We start from the raw sequence: 20,727 nt of genomic DNA on the forward strand, positions 1-20,727 counted from the left end.
CCTGTCAAATTTCATGAAAATCTATTACCGCGTTTCGCCGTAAATGCGCAACATATAAACATATAAACATTTAAACATTCAAACATTTAAACATTAAGAGAAATGCCAAACCGTCGACTTGAATCTTAGACCTCACTTCGCTCGGTCAATAATACTACCTGTTCAAAAACATCGAACATCTTGAAAAATCTTTCCATCAACGTTGTAGACAGTTGCAGCCAGACCTGATAACAGCGCTCACACTCACATTCCGGGACGACACGTCACGGTATGATAGGACAGAAAGCTCTATGTTCATTTAGGATTTTTTCTAGACATTTTAAATTGATAAATTATTTATTAATTTTTGAAAAAATATAACAACAGGTCAATGTAACTTACTGAGCGCGAGGTCTACTGTTCACAGAACTACCAGTTATACAGAGTTTGTGAAAATGGAAATATTTACTAGTAGTTCTGTGAACAGTAGACATCACGCAGTATTCTCATCCACAAGCACATGATTGAAACTATAGACCTTATGGAAATAGTACGTCCAGAAAGTAAGTTCCGTTTCAATTTATATCCACTGCAGCGCTGCGATCACAGTTCCGCACATGCACGGTAGACGCTCTGTATCAAGGAGAAGAAACGTGCGCCATTTGGAGATCGCTGTCAGCCACGTACGCTTTGTTGTGCTTGTTTACAATGTCAGTGTTGATTGAAAATCCCGCCGCTTGTGAAATCAGGTCTGTGATTCGTTTTCTGAATGCAAGGAAAGTGAAACCAAGTGAAATTTATCGGCAAATTTGCGATGTTTATGGACAAAGTGCGATGAGTGATTCAATGGTGAGAAGATGGGTCCGACAGTTCAATGACGGACGTAGTGATGTGCACGATGAAGAACAAAGTGGGCGTCCATCTTTGGTTACAGAAGAACTGGTTCACGCGATTGATGACAAGATCCATGAAAACCGAAGGTTTACAATTAGTGCTCTCGAGATGGAATTTCCCCAAATTTCATGATCACTAATGCATGAAATTGTTACCGGAAGACTGAAATTTTGTAAACTTTGCTCACGTTGGGTACCAAAGATTCTTACTGAGCAACACAAAACAAAACGGATGGGTTGTGCACTTCAGTTTTTGACCCATTATGCTGAAAGCGGCGAAGAATGTCTGACACAGATATTCACAGGAGATGAAACTTGGGTTTCTTACGACACTCCTGAAAGTAAGCGGCAATCAATGGAATGGAGGCACACTTCATCCCCAGCAAAGGTTAAGCAGAAGCAAATCTTGACCCCTCGCTGCCAAAAGGTGTTGTTTTTCTTCACGACAACGCACGACCACACACTGCAAATGTGAAGAAAAACCTCCTAAAGGGATTTGGCTGGAACGTGTTTGACCATCCTGACCTCGCTCCTAGCGTCTTTCATCTGTTCTTACATCTCAAGTCTTTCCTTGGCGGTTAACACTTTAACAATGACAACGAGCTGAAAGAAACTGTTTCCAACTGGTTGAAGACACAAGCGGCAAATTTCTATGAAGAAGGTTTACAAAAACTTGTGCCATGCTATGACAAATGTCTGCAAAATTTCTGTAGTTATGTGGAAAAGTAGTTTAAGAGTTGTAGAATTTGGTGCAATAAATAAATTTTCTGTATCTGTACACAATTTAATTTTATTACCAAATGGAACTTACTTTCTGGACCTACCACTTGTCAGCTGATTTATGATGAATAATTAATTCTATAGTCTGATTTTTACTCTAATATTGGTGTATGAAGGAGGCTCCTTTTTCCTTTTATATTATCCTTGAAATGCAAAATTTGGAGATCTAAATCATTCCCGTTTTTCCGGTATGTCATCCACAAGTTGACATGTTTTGATGCAAACAAACGAACACACAAACAAACACAACCCTACTCTCTCTTTATCATATAGATGAGACGAGTTAAACCATGTACGGTATTACATTGTTGTCGATTTCGAAGGACTAGCTGAACAAAAATGGTAGAAAGTTGATTTTTTAAAATTAACAATAGGCTATATTTAACAAATACTTGAATAAAGCCTGAATGACTTATAAGTGGGCGTCCTAGAAGTATGTTTATTAATTGCCCAAACTTGAAATAACTTTAAATTTTTTTCATAGACATAATAGGTATTATATTATAATCTATAAAGTTTTTCTCAATTTTGAACATAAGAAATTTGCTCTCTCCATTTCATATGCTTACCCATGATTATTTCTAAAGTAATTTTGTGCTATCTGTAAAATTTATTGTAGGATACTGACACACATTGCCACCACATCCAGAATTACGTTATAAATAATTATTGAATCTTCTGTATTAAAATCATCAGGTCGCAATCCTGCAGAGGTCAAAGAAAACTTAATAGCTGACCACAATTGAGATATCGTGGACTTTAAATAAGGAAGACAGTAACAATTATTTGAACGAAAGGTGCTTAGAAAAGTTTATGGTCCCGTAGAAGAAGGGTGAAGAAAAACTAATGCTGAACTTGAGAAATTAATTAAAAATATTCAACAGGATGCCGGTGAGTCTCCGTGTGCAGGAAGTGAAGATATTTGAGAGGGTGCTTCGGGCAAAGCTTGTGAACCTGCCGCTTTACTCCCTGAATGAGGAGGCAATACAGTGTTTTTTAAATTCGCTTAAACTGCCACCCATCTCGATCTTGGCTTCGTATGAAATGAGCGCTGTTATCCAAAGATTGTCAGTTTGGTGTAAGGATAAGCATACCTGACTAGCAATTAGGAGGTACCGGGTTCGATTCCCGGTCTGTTAAATAATTTTAGGATAGTAGCTCTCATCGAATTTCCATCTAGCTGTCAACCCTGTTGTCAATATTTGCAGTAGCAGGAGTCTTAGAGGTGATTAGAGGAGATTGCATTTAATTAGGATTTTCGTTTAATAATAATTATTCATTAATTAGCATTTGAATAAATTCAATTTTCATTAATTTCCATCTGTATAATTGATTTACTAATAAACATAAAAATAGGCCTATAACCTCTTTGATAAATTCTTTTCACAATCTCCATGCAAACTCCCAAGCCAATAAATTTAGTAGTTTTAGAACTGATTATGCTTAAAACACGTATTTCCTTTCCTGTAAATGTTGATTTTAATTCTTTATTTCATTAATAGGATAGAAATTATAGAGGATAATCCATGGATTTGGTTATAGGATTAAAATTCTATATTATGTTATGTGTCAGTGAGGCACCTTACCAACTATCTACATGTTTTCCAGGGTGACTTAGTTCGATCACTGAAAGCCGATGGGGCAACGGAAATCGAAATTAAAAAAGCAGTAGCTGAATTGAAAGTGAGGAAAAAGGTTCTTGAAGACAAAGAGCTTGAGTTGGCTCCGGCTGCTGCCACCTTTGATCGAGCTAAAATGGAGGATTTGCTTAAGAGACGTTTCTTCTTCGACCAGTCCTTCGCAATCTATGGAGGTTTGTATTCTTCAGTAATTTAACAATTTCCTAAGTTATCGGTGACAAAAAATACTGTATGTATATGGCTTTGAAAGTATTCTCCGAGTTGAATGGTGATGACCACAATGTTACATAAGCAATTTCCAATAAGATTCATATGATTTGTTCCTTTGTTTGATGTTTTTGAACTATTAATGTGCCCTTGAAATTGAAAAAAGTACATTTACTAATGTGTCAGGATGTGTCCTGCTCGTCAGGATCTTGAGGTAGAGTTCGTTGCAACAAAATTTGGCGCTCGCACGCATGATGCAGATAGGATCCAATGGCATGAAAATGAAGATGTCGCTCAGCGTCTTGACAACACACATATGCTGTGCAGATTGAAGTGGACCAAACCCTTCCAGTTTGGCCAAGTTAATTACTAGAAGTAGTAGTCCTGATGAGAATACCTTATTAGTATTATTAGAACTTTCTTAATTATATTTAACTCATTATTATATTAGGAAAAAAATGTTCATTAGTCTTTTGAGACTAAATTGCAATGAAAATTAAAAAAAACTGATTTCCCAAACATACACTTACATATTGCAACATAGAGGATGTCCCACATCAGGTGTAATATCCGAAGATAATAGATGCTTCATGAAATTTGCAACTAAAAATGTCCAGTTAAATGTTCGACTAGTTTTTGAGATACTTTGGCTATTCAATATTTTTGAAAACCGTCAATAACTAGAAAACTTTCAGTCAAAAGTCCAATTCTCAGGATATGGTTAGAAAAAGGAAGACATTTCTAATAAGATTCATATAATTTTCGACGTTTTTGAACTTTTTATAAGCGTTAAAACTGTTTGAAATATGGATTTGATCTCTACGAATGTACTTTTTCCAACTTTGAGCGCATAAAAAGTTCTAAAACGTCAAACAAAGAACCTAATTAAAAGAATCTTATTGGGAATTTCTTCCTCTTTTCAACCTTAGAATTAGTTTTTCAACGATTATTTTCTAATTATTGACGTTCTTCAAGAATATCCAAAAATTGATATATCTAAAAAAACTAAGGTCGATATAAAAAATTTCACTGAATATCTCTTGTAGAACCTATTGTCTTGTGTATGTATGTCTTGTTTTCAGCAGCATCAGTTGCTCAGCATAATCTTGTCTCTTCTTTTCTGTAATAAAATATTTTTTTATTCCAGAAGGATATTTGTTGCCTTGAGTCCTCATTTTTATTTCCGGTGTACATGCCCTGGCTGCTTGCTAAATAGATGTCACAAAATTTTCTATTTCCGCTTCAAGCTGATCTCCATTTGTTGTACATTGATATCTATGCTTTACTCCAGTAAGAGTCTGAATTGTTCCAAGTTTGTGTATCTATTGCAAAGTAATTGAGTTGGTTATCGCTCTATTACACATTCGCTTAATATGAATACAACTGGTGAGTGTTCCGATGTCAGGTCACAGCTGTCTTAAATCTTGATGTAGTTTGTGGAGAAATCCTTGATGATGGAAAAGTCTATCACTTGATATTGCTTCACATTTGAATTTATGGATTGCACTTAAAAATTCTCTACCCTTTGTAGTAGTTATCCGGAAGCCTCATTGGGTACTTTTTGCATTGAAGTCTCCTCCCATGATAAACCTTCTTCCAATATATTTGAGAGAATTCTACGTAGTCTTCCTGTGTTGGAGGGAGGGCTATATATTGCTGCTAATGACACTTTGCATCCTCTGAGTCCCAGTGATATAACAGTAGCTTGGATTCCATTTTTTATATTCCTTCTCTTCATTATGTTGTATATTTTCTCTCACAATTACTGCACTACCTCCCCTTGCTGAATTATTTGTATCTGTAGTATGATATGTTCTATAGCCTTTGATTTTGAGATAAGATTGGCAAGCATTATACAGTATTTACTCTTCAGGAGTTTTAAGCTGGTCAGGTTGAATGATTTTTTCTGTTGTATCTCCTTCATTCATGGTGATTGGTGGTGGTGGTGACGCATTGCAGCTATCTTCAACTTTTTCTTATTCTGGAACTAAGAAAGTCGAAGGTTTAACTAGTCTCCATTCATTACAATTAATATAATTATTACGACGGCTCAGCAGTCTTTTTCGCCAGTTCGTTTTTCGCGATCTATGTTCTTTCTCATAAAGTTTCAATAATAATGTGATAGTTTTAACCTATGGTCTGGTGTACTAGCATAATACTTATATTTATATTTTAGTGATTTATAACTCAATATAAAGCCTCTTCCTTTCTTAAAGACTTGTTTGCATCAACACGAATAAATTATTGAGATCAACTATTTCGAAACTGTTGACTATACCTGCATAGCACTGACCTCAGTTAATGCAACTCAGTAAAAGTGTTTTTAATATGTTCTGCTTAATACGTATTGTCTTATTGTTTTCTGTAAGTTTGGTATATTTTTATTTACAGGAATAAGTGGTCAATATGACTTTGGTCCAATGGGATGTGCTCTTAAAGCCAATATGTTGAATGCTTGGAGAAAATTTTTCATACTTGAAGAGCACATGCTAGAAGTCGATTGCTCTATTCTGACACCAGAACCTGTTCTGAAGTAAGAACCTTCATCTCATTCATCTTTGATTTGTACAGAGTGCTCAAAAATGTATACACTCTTTTACAGTGAATATATTGGAATCGCAGGCCGTTTCAGATCGCCGTATGCAGCTTGAGCGACTACTTTTAAAGGACGAATCTCCCAATGTTGATCAATCATTTAAAACCGGCTTAGCATCGCGTCGCATCTCTGAAGCTACATGAAACTCATAGCCAATTCTACGTATTCCAGCGAAGCCGTCGCTCCGTAGCTCAGTGGTGAAATACTAAAAGAATGAAAAAATATATTTTGTTGTGAACAGTTCATATCTTGCTTATTTATATACTGGGATTCGTGCTACATCGCCTGAAGACGTCACTCAAGCTACGCTACGATGGTCTTAAACTGATAAAGTTTATTTGGGCTGATCATACCACACTACCTTTTGATAAAACATTGAACTACAATACCAAGTAAGATTCATAGCTGTACGTTATTTTGCTCCGTTTAAGTTCACTGTCAATTATTGTATACATAATTTTGGACCGTTTTATACGTTGATAGCATGTGCAAGATAAATTTATCCATCAAGAAATAAAAATAAAAAATCAAAGTACCCTTTTTAAAATTTTTTACTCGCAACATGTTTCAACATTTTGTTTTAGATTTTAATTCTTAATTCTATTTTATAAGCCAAACATCGTTTAGAGGTTATTTTGAGGTTAGGTTTTCGAGATTTAAAAATAAACATAGATAGTTTACTTGACTAAAATTATAACCAAATTAAAATCCTATCATTTATAAATCAATTATTATTATTGCAAGTAATATAATTTCTTAGATAGGAAGATGAGCTCAAGTAGAACACCGAAGGTTATTAATAGAAATGTAAACATAGCGGGAGTACTTACGCGTTCCCAAAACCAAAATTCAAAAACGCCAAAACCAAAAACCCCAGTTCCTCAAACTACTTTAGCCGAAAAAGTTGCTCAACTACAAAGTAGCCACACTAATTTAAAAAACCAATTAGAAGTAACTCTAAAAACGTCTGAGGAAGAAAGGTTAGGGATGGTAGAAGAAATTAAATCTTTGGAACTGATTATAAAATTACAAGATGAAGACCATAAAAAAGAAATACTAAATCTAAAAAATCAATGTAGTCTAATGTCGGAGGAAATAAAGAAACTAAAATCTAAATTTGATAATACTAAATGTATGATAGAACCTCCGTCCAAATGCAAAAAAATAGAATCTAACCTAAATGATGGGAAATGCTCTGAAAATGGTCGAAATAAAACGTACAGTGAGGTTTTGAAGACAGCAACCAAAAATATAGCTGAGGGAAATAAAGATAGGAAAGGGAGAGTTCTGCTACTGACGTCCAGTCATGGACGTGATTGCAGTGATCTCCTTGATAAAAGATTGAAAAATAAATTTGATGTCCAATGTTTTTTCAAGCCAAGTGCATCAATTAATGCAGTTGTAGAGTCAGCTAGGGAACAAACTAAAGACTTTGATGAAAATGACTATCTAATTGTACTGGGTGGCTCAAATAATATAAATGAACCTAACTTGAATCATCTTCCTCAAGTAACAGAAAAAATCAAGGAAATTGTGCCACTCAGCAAAAAAACAAACTTAATAATAAGTACTATTCCTAATAGGTTTGATAGGCCAGAATTAAATGAAGCAATCAATTCGACAAACAAATCAATCCATAATACAATCAACAGCCTAAAAAATAAGAATTCTAAACAACTGGGGATTTGTTTTCTAAATGAAAGGCTGAAAAGACATAACTTCACTAATCATGGGTTGCATCTAAATCGATCTGGCAAAGTAATCTTTTGTAATAGATTGGCAGAGCTGATTGAAAGCCGTTTGCAATCCTCTGGTTTAAAAACAGTCAAAAAAACAAATAACGATTTTTTAGTAAATTGGCTCAAAACAGGGAAGGGAAATAGCTACAAATGCTAGAGATAGAGTAGCACAAGATGGTAAGGTTTTTAGTATTTATCATCAAAATATTCAGTATCTTCGCAACAAAATTGACAGATTAGAAGTATTTCTTAAACAGGAGGATCCTGACATTGTTATTTTCACAGAGCATGGCTTAAAAATAAAGGAAATAAATCAAGTTAGGATTCCAGGCTATTCACTGAGATCAGAATTTTGTAGAATAGCTCATAGAAGTGGTGGTGTATGTATATTCACTAGCAATGCTAAACATACCCAAACTTATGAACTGGATTTTGTTAAGAGATTTTCTGTTGAGATGGATTTAGAGGTGACGGGACTAAGGTTAAAAATTGATGATCGATTTGAGGTAGCAGTGTTAGGTATCTATAGGTCACCAAATGGAGACTGGCAAAAATTTTGTGAGCTGCTCCATACACTTTTGGAAATTACAACCGCTCGTTTCACAAATGTTATAGTAGTAGGAGATTTCAATACCGATTTTGCCAGGCAGGATAAAATGACAGAGGATATTAGAGATATTATTAATATGAATAATTTAGAAATTAAGGTCCACGAATATACAAGAGTAACTCGAACTTCACAGACAATTATTGATAATATCCTCACAAATATAGAAGGTTGTAATGTCAGGTTAGGTAGCTCAGATCTATCAGATCATAACTATCAAATTTTAGATGTTAAGTTGCAGGGCCAGAATCCAAGCAGAAAAAAACTTTTGTGAAAGAAATTCAGCAATATGAGCTAGGAAATATAAATTGTTTGAAGCAGGAACTGCTTCAAGAAAATTGGAGTAGTGTTTATAACAGTTGTAACCTAAATTACAAATATAAGCAATTCATTGATACTCTAAGATTTCACATTAGTGTATGCTGTCCAATAAAAAAAGTCAAAGTAAAAAGTAAATTAAACAAAGTAGATGAATGGATAACTGAAGATATTCTTACTCAAAGAAATATTGTTAGGGAAGCTTATGAGGAATTTAAATTAGTGAGGGATGTTCCGAGTGAAGTCAAATACAAATGTCTAAAGAAAAACTATGCAAAAGAAGTGAGGAAAGCTAAGTGTAAGAAAACAGCTGAAATATTAACAACTAGTACCAATTTTAACTCTGCTGTTTGGGAGGTAATTAATAGAAATAGGAGAGCAGCTCAAAAAGATACAGTTACTAATGTCCCTAGGATAATCGATGAACATGGAAATTATATGGATGATAGTATAGACATTTGTAACTTTTTCAATAAGTATTATCAACAGGTTGCATATAATCTCCAAAAGTCACTGAACACTAATACTTATAATACAACTACATTAAATGCTGAGCCAATTGAAAAGGTATTTAAATTTCATCCATTATCAAGAGATGAGTTGTCAAGAATAATAAAAAATTTGAATAACAAAAAACAGTAGGATTGGATGGGGTCTCAAGCAAAATTTTAAAAGAATGTGAAAATGAATTACTGGACCCTTTATTGCATCTCCTTAATACTTCACTAGAGCAGGGTATTTTCCCTGATGATCTGAAACAAGGAAAAATTTTGCCAATTTTCAAGAGCGGTGATTCTGAAAGAGTTGAAAATTATAGACCCATTAGTATTCTAAATGTAATAAGTAAAATTTTTGAAAGAGTAGTTTTAAATAGGCTATTGATGCACCTGGAAGAAATTAATTTCATATGTGATGAACAGCATGGGTTCCAGAAAGGGAAATCTACTAAGACTGCAATAGTATCCCTTGTTGAAAGACTAATAGATATAATAGATTCAGGTGAGAAGGCAGCCGCAATATTTCTTGATTTATCCAAAGCTTTTGATTGTGTGAACCATAGAATATTATTGGAAATACTAAAAACTGTAGGTGTGAATGGTATAGAACTAAAATGGTTTGAATCATATCTCATAGGTAGAAACCAGTGTGTTGAGCTTACCAAGGTGGATGGGAATGAAATAGTAAAAATTAAATCTCAAAAACTGGAGGTCCAGGCTGGAGTACCTCAAGGCTCAATTCTGGGTCCCTTACTGTTTCTGTTGTATGTGAACCAATTACCAAAAGAGTTAAAAGATCACAGAGCTCTGTTGTTTGCTGATGACACATCGCTTATCTTTAACAATTATTTATTAGATAGTCTAGAAATAAATGCTTTTACTGGAGTACAGTCAATTGTCCAATTCTTGAAGCAAAGGCAATTAACAATAAATAGTAAGAAATGTCAATTCCTACAATTCAAAAGTAAATATAATTCAGTAGAGGATAGAGAAATAAATGTGTTTGTAGAGGAAAATGAATTAGACCAAGAAGAGAAAGTAGCATTCTTGGAATTTTATTGGACAGGAAATTAACATGGCATCCTTACATTGAGAGGATATGTAATAAGATATCATCTGGGGTATTTGTCCTGCGGCAGCTTGCTAGGCTGAATGATAAAAAACTACTGTTAACTGCTTACCATGGACTTATACTATCTCATATTAGGTATGCTATTTTAGTATGGGGTAATTCATCTCAACAAAATATGGACAGGTGTTTAAGATTCAAAAGAAGGCACTCAGATGTATAGAGAAAGTGAATAGGTTAGACTCTTGTAGGCCTTTATTTAAAAAGCTTGGTCTATTAACTGTGCCATCTTTGTATGTATATGAAGTTGTAATGCATGTGAAAACGAGTGGTGTGATCCAGAATTCAGATGTTCATGAGTATAATACGCGAAACAGAGCAGATTATCATATAATGGGTCACAATAGTAGGTTATTTGAACAAAAACCAGATTATATTGGTAGGAAATTTTATAACAAGCTACCTCAAATCTTGAAAAGTAATGATGATTTGAAGATTTTCAAAAAACAAATTAAAAAATATTTAGTTGATAGAGCTTTTTATAGTGTACAAGAATTCCTTTCAAACCTAAACTAGGTTGAACTACTTAGTGTTAGAATTATTATGTAATAACATGACTTGTCTTATACTCCATGACTGGAGTATTTAGGACGTAATCTTAAAAAAAAAAAAAAAAAAACTTCGACAATTTCCTGATATTCAGATTACCTCAGATTTGCTAGAGCTATGACCTTCCTTTGCTTTCGGAAGTGCCTAATAAACAATAAATTATTCTCATATTTATATTGTTTATTTTTCTGTGTGCGAAAAATAACGTTCTCACCATGGGCAAAAATGTGTTTCTGGCTCTCAATCTTTTCTAGTCCTCGGCCTACGGCCTCGGACTTGAAAACCTATTTCGAGCCAGAAAAGTCTCATTTTCGGCCCTAGGTGCGAAATATACTATTTCGCCACACTTGATTAATGAGCTGGTTTACGTTCGTCATATGGAGGCCGAAAGTGATTGTTTTCCGACCAGGCCGGTAAAACTTTACGGCCCTAGGGCTGTAAAATGACCTTGAATACAGCTGATCGTGTCCGATCTCACAAAAATCATAGAGAGATAATCTCATAACGACTGTATAATCTATATAATTATGTATCGTGAATCGCGGTATTATGTCTATAATATATTTTTAAATTACTGTTTCATAATTAATATTATTGTTTTTTTGATATCAAACAATGAATACAATGGCTGCATTGTCCATTGTCAGAAAGGTACGTATCGCAAGTATTTAAAAGTGAAGAATCGAATTTGAAATCAAAGTACAATAATTGTATCAATATTTAAAAGTGAGGTAGAGTAATAATTGTTTTTTTTATTATCGAATTCCACTTCTTAATGCAATACAATCAACTATAATAACAAGAAAATACAGCAGAGATCTGAAGTTTAAGGTAAGCCTACTGGTGAAACTCAGCCTTGACTAAAAAATTCCTAGTAATTTTTCCGTAATTCATTATTATAACTTTAGATATTTTCTTTAATATTAAACCATATGGAGAAAACATTAGGCCCACTCAAGATTGAATCTCGAATGTTTTCTCTATGATTTCAGAGCAATATTTGTTGTGAAAATGCCGGCAACCCGGCTTCAAATATGCCGCTATTATAGTAGCCTACATACGTTACCTGACTTAATTCAGAGTGAAAATTTTATTGTGAAACAGATAATAATATTAATTTTTAAATATAAGTCATGAGCCAAAGTCTGTTGTACCTTGACTAGAGAAAGAACCTCTTCTATAGAAAGAACAACCTTCTTCTATAGTCAAAGGTTGTACGCTTTTTAGAGTGAAGTAAACTTTTTAGAAGTCTAGTTTACAGTATTACGTGTATGCTAAGTGCTATCAGTCAGGCCTCTTCATTCAACATTACGGAATGGCTGAGAGCGTAAAGGCGTAAATCATCAGAACTCAAATCTCAGTGAATAACAAACATGAGCTAGGTTCGAATCTCGGTCAATGACATTTTTTTTGTCGATGAATTTCGACTTTTATTAGCTATTTTTTATATTAGTTACCATAATTTAAATTTCAATCAATTTTTTAGATATATTTTGAGACAAAACTGGAAATATGCAATTATATTATTTTTTTCATCACATTATTTCAAAATAGTAATGAAAATTCTATTCATCCATCTATCCATGAGATATTGCACCGGGCGCAAAGCGCGAGCTATAAAAATTTCAACAATTATTCGAAATATTATAGTATAAAAATATGGTCACTATTGTAAATTATTAATTAGTAATATTGAAATTAATTGACAGTAAAGTTGTCATAACCAAGATTCAATCTATCAAAATAGGCTGTTTGAATTTTATTAATTTTTCAATTTCTTATAATATTGGGAAGTTTTTTTTTTTGTGTGGCGAAAAATAGCGTTCGCAACACGGGCAAAAATGTTTTTCCGGCTCTCGAACGCTTCAAGTTCTCGACTTCGTCTCGAACTTAAAACCGCGATCTCGAGCCGGAAACGTACATTTTCGACCCTAGGTGCGAAATATACTATACCGCCTGGTCAGAAAACAATCACTTTCGGCCCAATATGACAAACGAAAACCAGCTCATTACATCCAAGTGGGGCGAAAAATATATTTTGTGTGAACAGTTCAATCTTGCTTATTTATATACTGGGATTCGTGCTACATCGCCTGAAGACGTCACTCAAGCTACGCTACGGTGGTCTTAAACTGATAAAGTTTATTCGGGCTGATCATACCACACTACCTTTTGATAAAACATCGAACTACAATACCAAGTAAGATTCTGAATTGTTCCAAGTTTGTGTATCTATTGCAAAGTAATTGAGTTGGTTATCGCTCTATTACACATTCGCTTAATATGAATACAACTGGTGAGTGTTCCGATGTCAGGTCAGAGCTGTCTTAAATCTTGATGTAGTTTGTGGAGAAATCCTTGATGATGGAAAAGTCTATCACTTGATATTGCTTCACATTTGAATTTATGGATTGCACTTGAAAGTTCTCTACCCTTTGTAGTAGTTATCCGGAAGCCTCATTGGGTACTTTTTGCATTGAAGTCTCCTCCCATGATAAACCTTCTTCCAATATGTTTGAGAGAATTCTACGTAGTCTTCCTGTGTTGGAGGGCTATATATTGCTGCTAATGACACTTTGCATCCTCTGAGTCCCAGTGATATAACAGTAGCTTGGATTCCATTTTTTATATTCCTTCTCTTCATTATGTTGTATATTTTCTCTCACAATTACTGCACTACCTCCCCTTGCTGAATTATTTGTATCTGTAGTATGATATGTTCTATAGCCTTTGATTTTGAGATAAGATTGGCAAGCATTATACAGTATTTACTCTTCAGGAGTTTTAAGCTGGTCAGGTTGAATGATTTTTTCTGTTGTATCTCCTTCATTCATGGTGATTGGTGGTGGTGGTGACGCATTGCAGCTATCTTCAACTTTTTCTTATTCTGGAACTAAGAAAGTCGAAGGTTTAACTAGTCTCCATTCATTACAATTAATATAATTATTACGACGGCTCAGCAGTCTTTTTCGCCAGTTCGTTTTTCGCGATCTATGTTCTTTCTCATAAAGTTTCAATAATAATGTGATAGTTTTAACCTATGGTCTGGTGTACTAGCATAATACTTATATTTATATTTTAGTGATTTATAACTCAATATAAAGCCTCTTCCTTTCTTAAAGACTTGTTTGCATCAACACGAATAAATTATTGAGATCAACTATTTCGAAACTGTTGACTATACCTGCATAGCACTGACCTCAGTTAATGCAACTCAGTAAAAGTGTTTTTAATATGTTCTGCTTAATACGTATTGTCTTATTGTTTTCTGTAAGTTTGGTATATTTTTATTTACAGGAATAAGTGGTCAATATGACTTTGGTCCAATGGGATGTGCTCTTAAAGCCAATATGTTGAATGCTTGGAGAAAATTTTTCATACTTGAAGAGCACATGCTAGAAGTCGATTGCTCTATTCTGACACCAGAACCTGTTCTGAAGTAAGAACCTTCATCTCATTCATCTTTGATTTGTACAGAGTGCTCAAAAATGTATACACTCTTTTACAGTGAATATATTGGAATCGCAGGCCGTTTCAGATCGCCGTATGCAGCTTGAGCGACTACTTTTAAAGGACGAATCTCCCAATGTTGATCAATCATTTAAAACCGGCTTAGCATCGCGTCGCATCTCTGAAGCTACATGAAACTCATAGCCAATTCTACGTATTCCAGCGAAGCCGTCGCTCCGTAGCTCAGTGGTGAAATACTAAAAGAATGAAAAAATATATTTTGTTGTGAACAGTTCATATCTTGCTTATTTATATACTGGGATTCGTGCTACATCGCCTGAAGACGTCACTCAAGCTACGCTACGATGGTCTTAAACTGATAAAGTTTATTTGGGCTGATCATACCACACTACCTTTTGATAAAACATTGAACTACAATACCAAGTAAGATTCATAGCTGTACGTTATTTTGCTCCGTTTAAGTTCACTGTCAATTATTGTATACATATTTTTGGACCGTTTTATACGTTGATAGCATGTGCAAGATAAATTTATCCATCAAGAAATAAAAATAAAAAATCAAAGTACCCTTTTTAAAATTTTTTACTCGCAACATGTTTCAACATTAATGCCATTTTCAAGTGAGTGAATAAAATAATTAACATTGAATAAATCCTATTATTAATTTATTGTTTATGATCATATTTTCTTTGTGAGTGGAACTTTTCAAAAAGGGTTGGGTACTTGAGTTTTTATTTTTATTTCTTGATAATCAAGAGTAGCCCTAACCAAAAAGTTGAGTTTAATCACTATATTTTGTATGGAATTCAATAGAATAATTTAATCATTGGCTACTTATTTCATACTACTTTATATAAAGGACTGCATTGACGCACAGATAAGTGGAGTCCACCATGTGTGCGACTTTCTATTCTTTTGTTGAGAGCACAGCCATGTCGGGGCCTTTTGCCATTGTCGTGCATCCCCGGCGTTGCCACATTCTCAAGACTGGGTGCTTACCTACTAATCTACCTAGTGTTCCCCAACAGTAAGACTGACATCCTCATATAGAGAAACTGCTTCAGTCTACTCGTGGTATACGTCGCCTGGGGCCTACTTAGGAAGAGAAACATTTTTGTGCTGGCGCCTGTTTTTTCTTTCCAATATTGTAATGTGTTTGATCGAACAAATATTGCATGTTAAAATAGAAGCTAATAATACCAGTATTTATTTGCTAACTTGTAAAACTTCTATTGCATGAACACTCAAAAATATTCTACTAACATAATATACAAGTCCGTGAACTAATATTATTAGGGGCGGTTTCCAAGCTCTAGACTTTAACCGGCTTCAAACTCTGGAGTCTAAAAATTGGCTTTCCGATTCAGGGCGTCAACGTAGTCTAGGAGTTGTCTAGACTCTGGAGTTTAGAGAGCACGTTAGACTGAGTTTATAATTATTGCTCTTACCGAGTAAAGGTCTTATAAGTCCAGTAGATTCTAGCCTCTCTCCAAGTCAAGGATTAAAAAAAAAATCGCTAACAAAAATGTCTAGGACAGCGCGATTTTAAATTCTTGCCGTGGGTAGGAGTTAAGTTCTGGACTTAACTGGGCAAACATATCTCTGTTATTATTTTGGAGTCGATGAGTAAATGGACAGAATACGAATCAAACGGGACCGTATACGAGTGAAACAAGCCTAAAGCTGGATTCGCACACAAAAATGACAGTGAGCAGTGAATATATAATTCCCACTGCATCACATCTACAGCCTGCAATTCTTTGTGCACTGCAGTGTCCTCTTCACCACATGTGTTCCCTCATACGATGTAGATGATAAAGCATCAATGCGCACTGAGAAATTGTGTAAGCCTGTGGTCCAGTTCACCGTGCTTCTGCAGACACTTGTTTTGTCCACCAATGTGTCCCACAGCATCTCAGCTGTCTCCTCCCTTGACATGCCACCGTGTATTCTGTCTTGCTTCTCGACACAACGATTCTAGCAATGTGGGGTGGGATCCAGTTGATTATTTTACACTTAGAAACTTGTTTTAATAATAATCAATACTTGGACTTGACAAAATTAAAAAAAAACTTTTGTCTGTTTTAAATCCTGAATGGATTCCTATAAATTAAAAAAAAAAACGTCAACAGTGTTCAAAGGTTTGGTAGCACTGAAGAAGTCGTTTTTTAATTGTGGATGATGGACTAGGATTTTACGATGATTTAAGTAATTTAGTAGTATTTTAATACTATACCTACTGCATGATCGTCTGTAGGCCTATTGAAAAACACTACTTTATAAAACTCATTATCCAAGTCGCTCTTGTTATGTACTTTCAGCGTTATTTTGTTTTTCAAGCAAGTAGAGTTATTTCAAGTGAATTATTATAAATATCAAAGGCTGTCTTTAGTGATAAAAATAAAATTAACGTTTTTTTGTTCAAGTAAAAGGTGTTTTTGAAGAAAAAAGAGCACTATATTCTTTTTTTTAAAGAAATTCTGTCACCGATGTTAAATGTTAAAAGAATGATTGTTGATATAATTTCAGGGCGTCAGGCCATGTGGATCGATTTGCTGATTTAATGGTGAAAGATGTGGTGAATGGAGAGTGCTTCCGTTTGGATCACTTGATAAAGGCTGCTCTGGAAAATGTTGCTCGCGACAAGAAGACATCACAAGAAGTTCGAAATGAGTGTGAAGATATAGTAATCAAAGTTAGTAGACATTTTTCTGTAGTTTTCCTTCAATTACAGTTCTCTTGCTCACTAATGATTAGGTACTACTCTTCTTGACTTCCACTATTATATCGTGAAATCAGTATTTAAAAACGATTTTAAGAACTGTCCTTGCAAAGGATGCTTTGGTCGCCCAGTGACCAATAAAAGGAGCCAATTACTTGTAAAAATTGATGAACAAACTCAATGCTTATCCAGATTTTTATTTGAATTATAACTAAAAATATCGATTTATGGGATTGTTTCCACTTTTCACCTTATTAAACTGTTTCTCATCTATAACTAGTTATTTTCTAATCAAAATACTCATATCTTTTGAATTCTCTATTATTCAATCTTTCAAAGAAAATGAAAGCTCCAGTGATTTTTTCAAACAACACAATACTTGAGCCAATATCTTGGATATTTGTTATCGTTGCAATACATTGATTCTATCAATAAATGTAATTTTCCAACGCTGCATGAAATGTTGTGCGTAAAGCAAAGTAATTTTCAACAATATCCGTGAATGTTCTACTATGCTTCATTTCAACTATGTATCTTTTCAGTTGGATGGCATGACTAAGGATGAAATGAGTGCTGTATTGGAAAAGTTTAAAATACGGTCTCCATTAACTGGAAATGAGCTAACCGAACCCATTGAGTTCAATCTCATGTTCGGAACACAAATTGGCCCTTCAGGACTGATAAAAGGGTAAGCGTGTTGTTTCCAATCTGTTTAAAGAAATATATACCAATATTTTATACATTTTAAATTATATAACTGATTTTTAAACATATTCTTTCCCAGTTGAAAAGTGGAAAACTGGAATAACATTGTTATGATACGCTTCATCCTAAAGTGTTTAGAATGAATTCAATAATTAGGATAAAATACACTTTTGAAATAATTTATTCAATATAAAAACTACAAAATAACTATAGAGCTTGAGTAATACTATATTACATTTTATGAATTAGACTGTTTATTTCCTAATCATTAACCGGAACATGTAGTGACTGAAAAGAAAATAGAAAGGGTACCAGTTAATCCATCAGTTGAGTGTCCCTAGAAGAATACATCAGAAATTTAATTATAGATTATTGTATATCATACTAGCTTACCCGGCGAACTTTGTACCGCCAAAAAGTCAACATATCTCATGTCACACTTGACTTTATTTGGTGAATCATGAAATTTATCTGACAGTCAATATTTTCATTTACATCTCAATACGGACTTCCATAGAATGGACTTCTTTGTGCTTAGTCATGCAGTAGGAATGTCCTATTTATTATTCCGAAAACATATTCTTCTCAATCAATTGGTAGTAATATCTATCAGTAAAGTGTTGAATTAAAAAAAATAAAAATAGATAGGTTGAATCAGTGTTTCAAAGATTAATTTAATGTTTTCATAGTTGTTGATTGTCAATAGATGGTCCAGGAAATATGCGATGTACGATGAATTGCACAGAATTACATATTCTTTCCATCTTCCATTTTAGGATGAATATAAGCTGAGCTAAATTAAAAAAAAAACATCTTCCAGTTTCTCAATGATAGGGGAATTATGATTATTTGTATAGGTCTTGTAAGAAACCATTATCTACAGTTGGTACCAATCAACTGCACAATTTATCACAGGGTGAAGTATTTATTACAGCTGGTAACTTTAGATGCTAAATCATATTATCTTGAGTCATGATCATCTTTCCCGTTCTTCGGTAGCCGCTCGGCCGAAAATTTCGAAAACCTAGGTCTGTAAATTGGATTAATAAATAATTATTATTAGCCCCCCTATTGAAATTTCTGGTCAGTTTTCAAGTCTATAGGGAACAAACAAACATACATACATACAAACAAACAGACATTTATTTTTGTATATATAGATTAATAATATTAAGATATAATGATTGTGAATGTGAGATTTATCTATTTTCGGCAGGCTGGTGGTTATAACATAAGTAGAATAAAATTAGCATAGAATTTTTCTTTTTCAATTCATCTTTTTCAGCTATTCAACTTCTGTTTTTCTTCACTGTTCAATTATTATATTTTTAAGAGAAGAATATTCATTAAATTCTTCTCTTCTTGAAATTTTAAAAAGTTCTCTGTGAACTTTAAGCTCAATCTGTTTGAAAAAAAAACAAATCAGATAGATTTCCTTATCAAAATATAGTGTATTGAATGGTCTCAAACTATCATTACATGATTTTATAAAGTTATATCAGGAATCCTGAAACTAAATTATATTTGTTTATAAATATCATCTTCAGATTATAGAAGTTTCAGCAACTAAGTGACAATGTTTGTATTTTGAAGGTTCTTACGTCCAGAAACAGCACAAGGTATATTTGTCAACTTCAAGAGACTGCTAGAGTTCAATAACGGCAAGTTACCATTCGCAGCTGCTCAAATAGGAAATGCCTTTCGTAACGAGATTTCCCCACGCTCTGGTCTCATAAGAGTCAGGTTTGTAATTTACGGCTTTTTCAAATTCACGTACGCTTTCTATAATATGGTTAAAGGCTCAAATGGATAAATTTATTGTTCACTGAAGAAGAATTGCCAGATTGAGTGAAATTGCTACTTTTTCATGTAAGCCCAGGTGACTTGATGAATTATTCAATTTGACAACACTGCCGGCGTTAGCCAATGCAATTCCGATGTGGCAACGATGTCAATCGGATGCTTATCTGGCAACGTCGACTGGAAGTTCAAGTCTCAACTATTTTCATTCAGATTATTGTCGCCACAAACTAGCTTTCGCTGGTGCAGGTTTTACCCGTAGGTCCACTTGTCTTAGCAAGTTGCTCATTTATTTTGAGATTTTTATGAGAATGATCAATGTGATATTGTTTTATATTTCCATCCTTTGTTACATAATATCAAAGATAAAATAGTAGTAATTTATTTCTTATTCCAATTAATATTTCTCTATGGTAGCATCTAATAAGATACTATTGTTGTAGGCATATTGTTTGCATTTGTTTATGAAAAATAAAAACAAATGTTTTTGGCCTTCAGTTTATTTACCTGTGTAAGCTCTGCTGAAAGCAATATTACTTGACCATTCTTGTTCTTGTACGTAGAAAATAATCATTTCCATCACCTTATCAGAACTATTTTTGTTTCTATAAATTTGATATTTTTCTTTAATTTGCAGAGAGTTTACAATGGCTGAGATTGAGCACTTCTGTGATCCTATCGATAAGAGCCACAATAAATTCAAAAATGTGCGTGATACGAAGATGCTGCTGTACTCTGCTTGCAATCAAATGGATGGCAAATCGGCAGAGCTGAAAACAATTGGTGAAGCAGTTGATACTGTGAGTAGTTAGTGATAAAAAAGTAATTCATGTTACTGCATTAAATCTTGATTCAGCTTCCAAAAGGAAACTTATCAAGTATTGACTCAGCACACACAATGTGTGCCGTCAAGACACAACTAGTCTCGGTCAATTCGGTTATATTTGAGTGACATTTTGAATGATTCGTCCAGGGTAGGCCCAAATATAAAATATCTTCATCATAAGTAAATTAACTGTTACCCTCTTAATTTTTTTACCCTCTTATTTTATTTTGACACTACTTGATAATATCATCATAAAACATGCCAACGAA

General features: G+C 34.0%; 1 protein-coding gene across 1 annotated transcript in view; it reads left to right on the top strand.

The window, feature by feature from the left end:
- Positions 1–20,727, top strand: part of LOC111057151 (glycine--tRNA ligase) — a 47,928-nt gene that overhangs the window by 8,438 nt on the left and 18,763 nt on the right. The window contains exons 2-7 of the mRNA XM_022344592.2: positions 3,261–3,465; positions 5,891–6,032; positions 16,935–17,100; positions 17,670–17,815; positions 19,426–19,575; positions 20,270–20,432. Of these exons, the coding sequence (XP_022200284.2) occupies positions 3,261–3,465; positions 5,891–6,032; positions 16,935–17,100; positions 17,670–17,815; positions 19,426–19,575; positions 20,270–20,432 (972 nt within the window). The remainder of the gene's footprint in view (positions 1–3,260; positions 3,466–5,890; positions 6,033–16,934; positions 17,101–17,669; positions 17,816–19,425; positions 19,576–20,269; positions 20,433–20,727) is intronic.

This window comes from Nilaparvata lugens, chromosome 3, assembly GCF_014356525.2.
Source record: "Nilaparvata lugens isolate BPH chromosome 3, ASM1435652v1, whole genome shotgun sequence".
Taxonomy (NCBI): domain Eukaryota; kingdom Metazoa; phylum Arthropoda; class Insecta; order Hemiptera; family Delphacidae; genus Nilaparvata; species Nilaparvata lugens.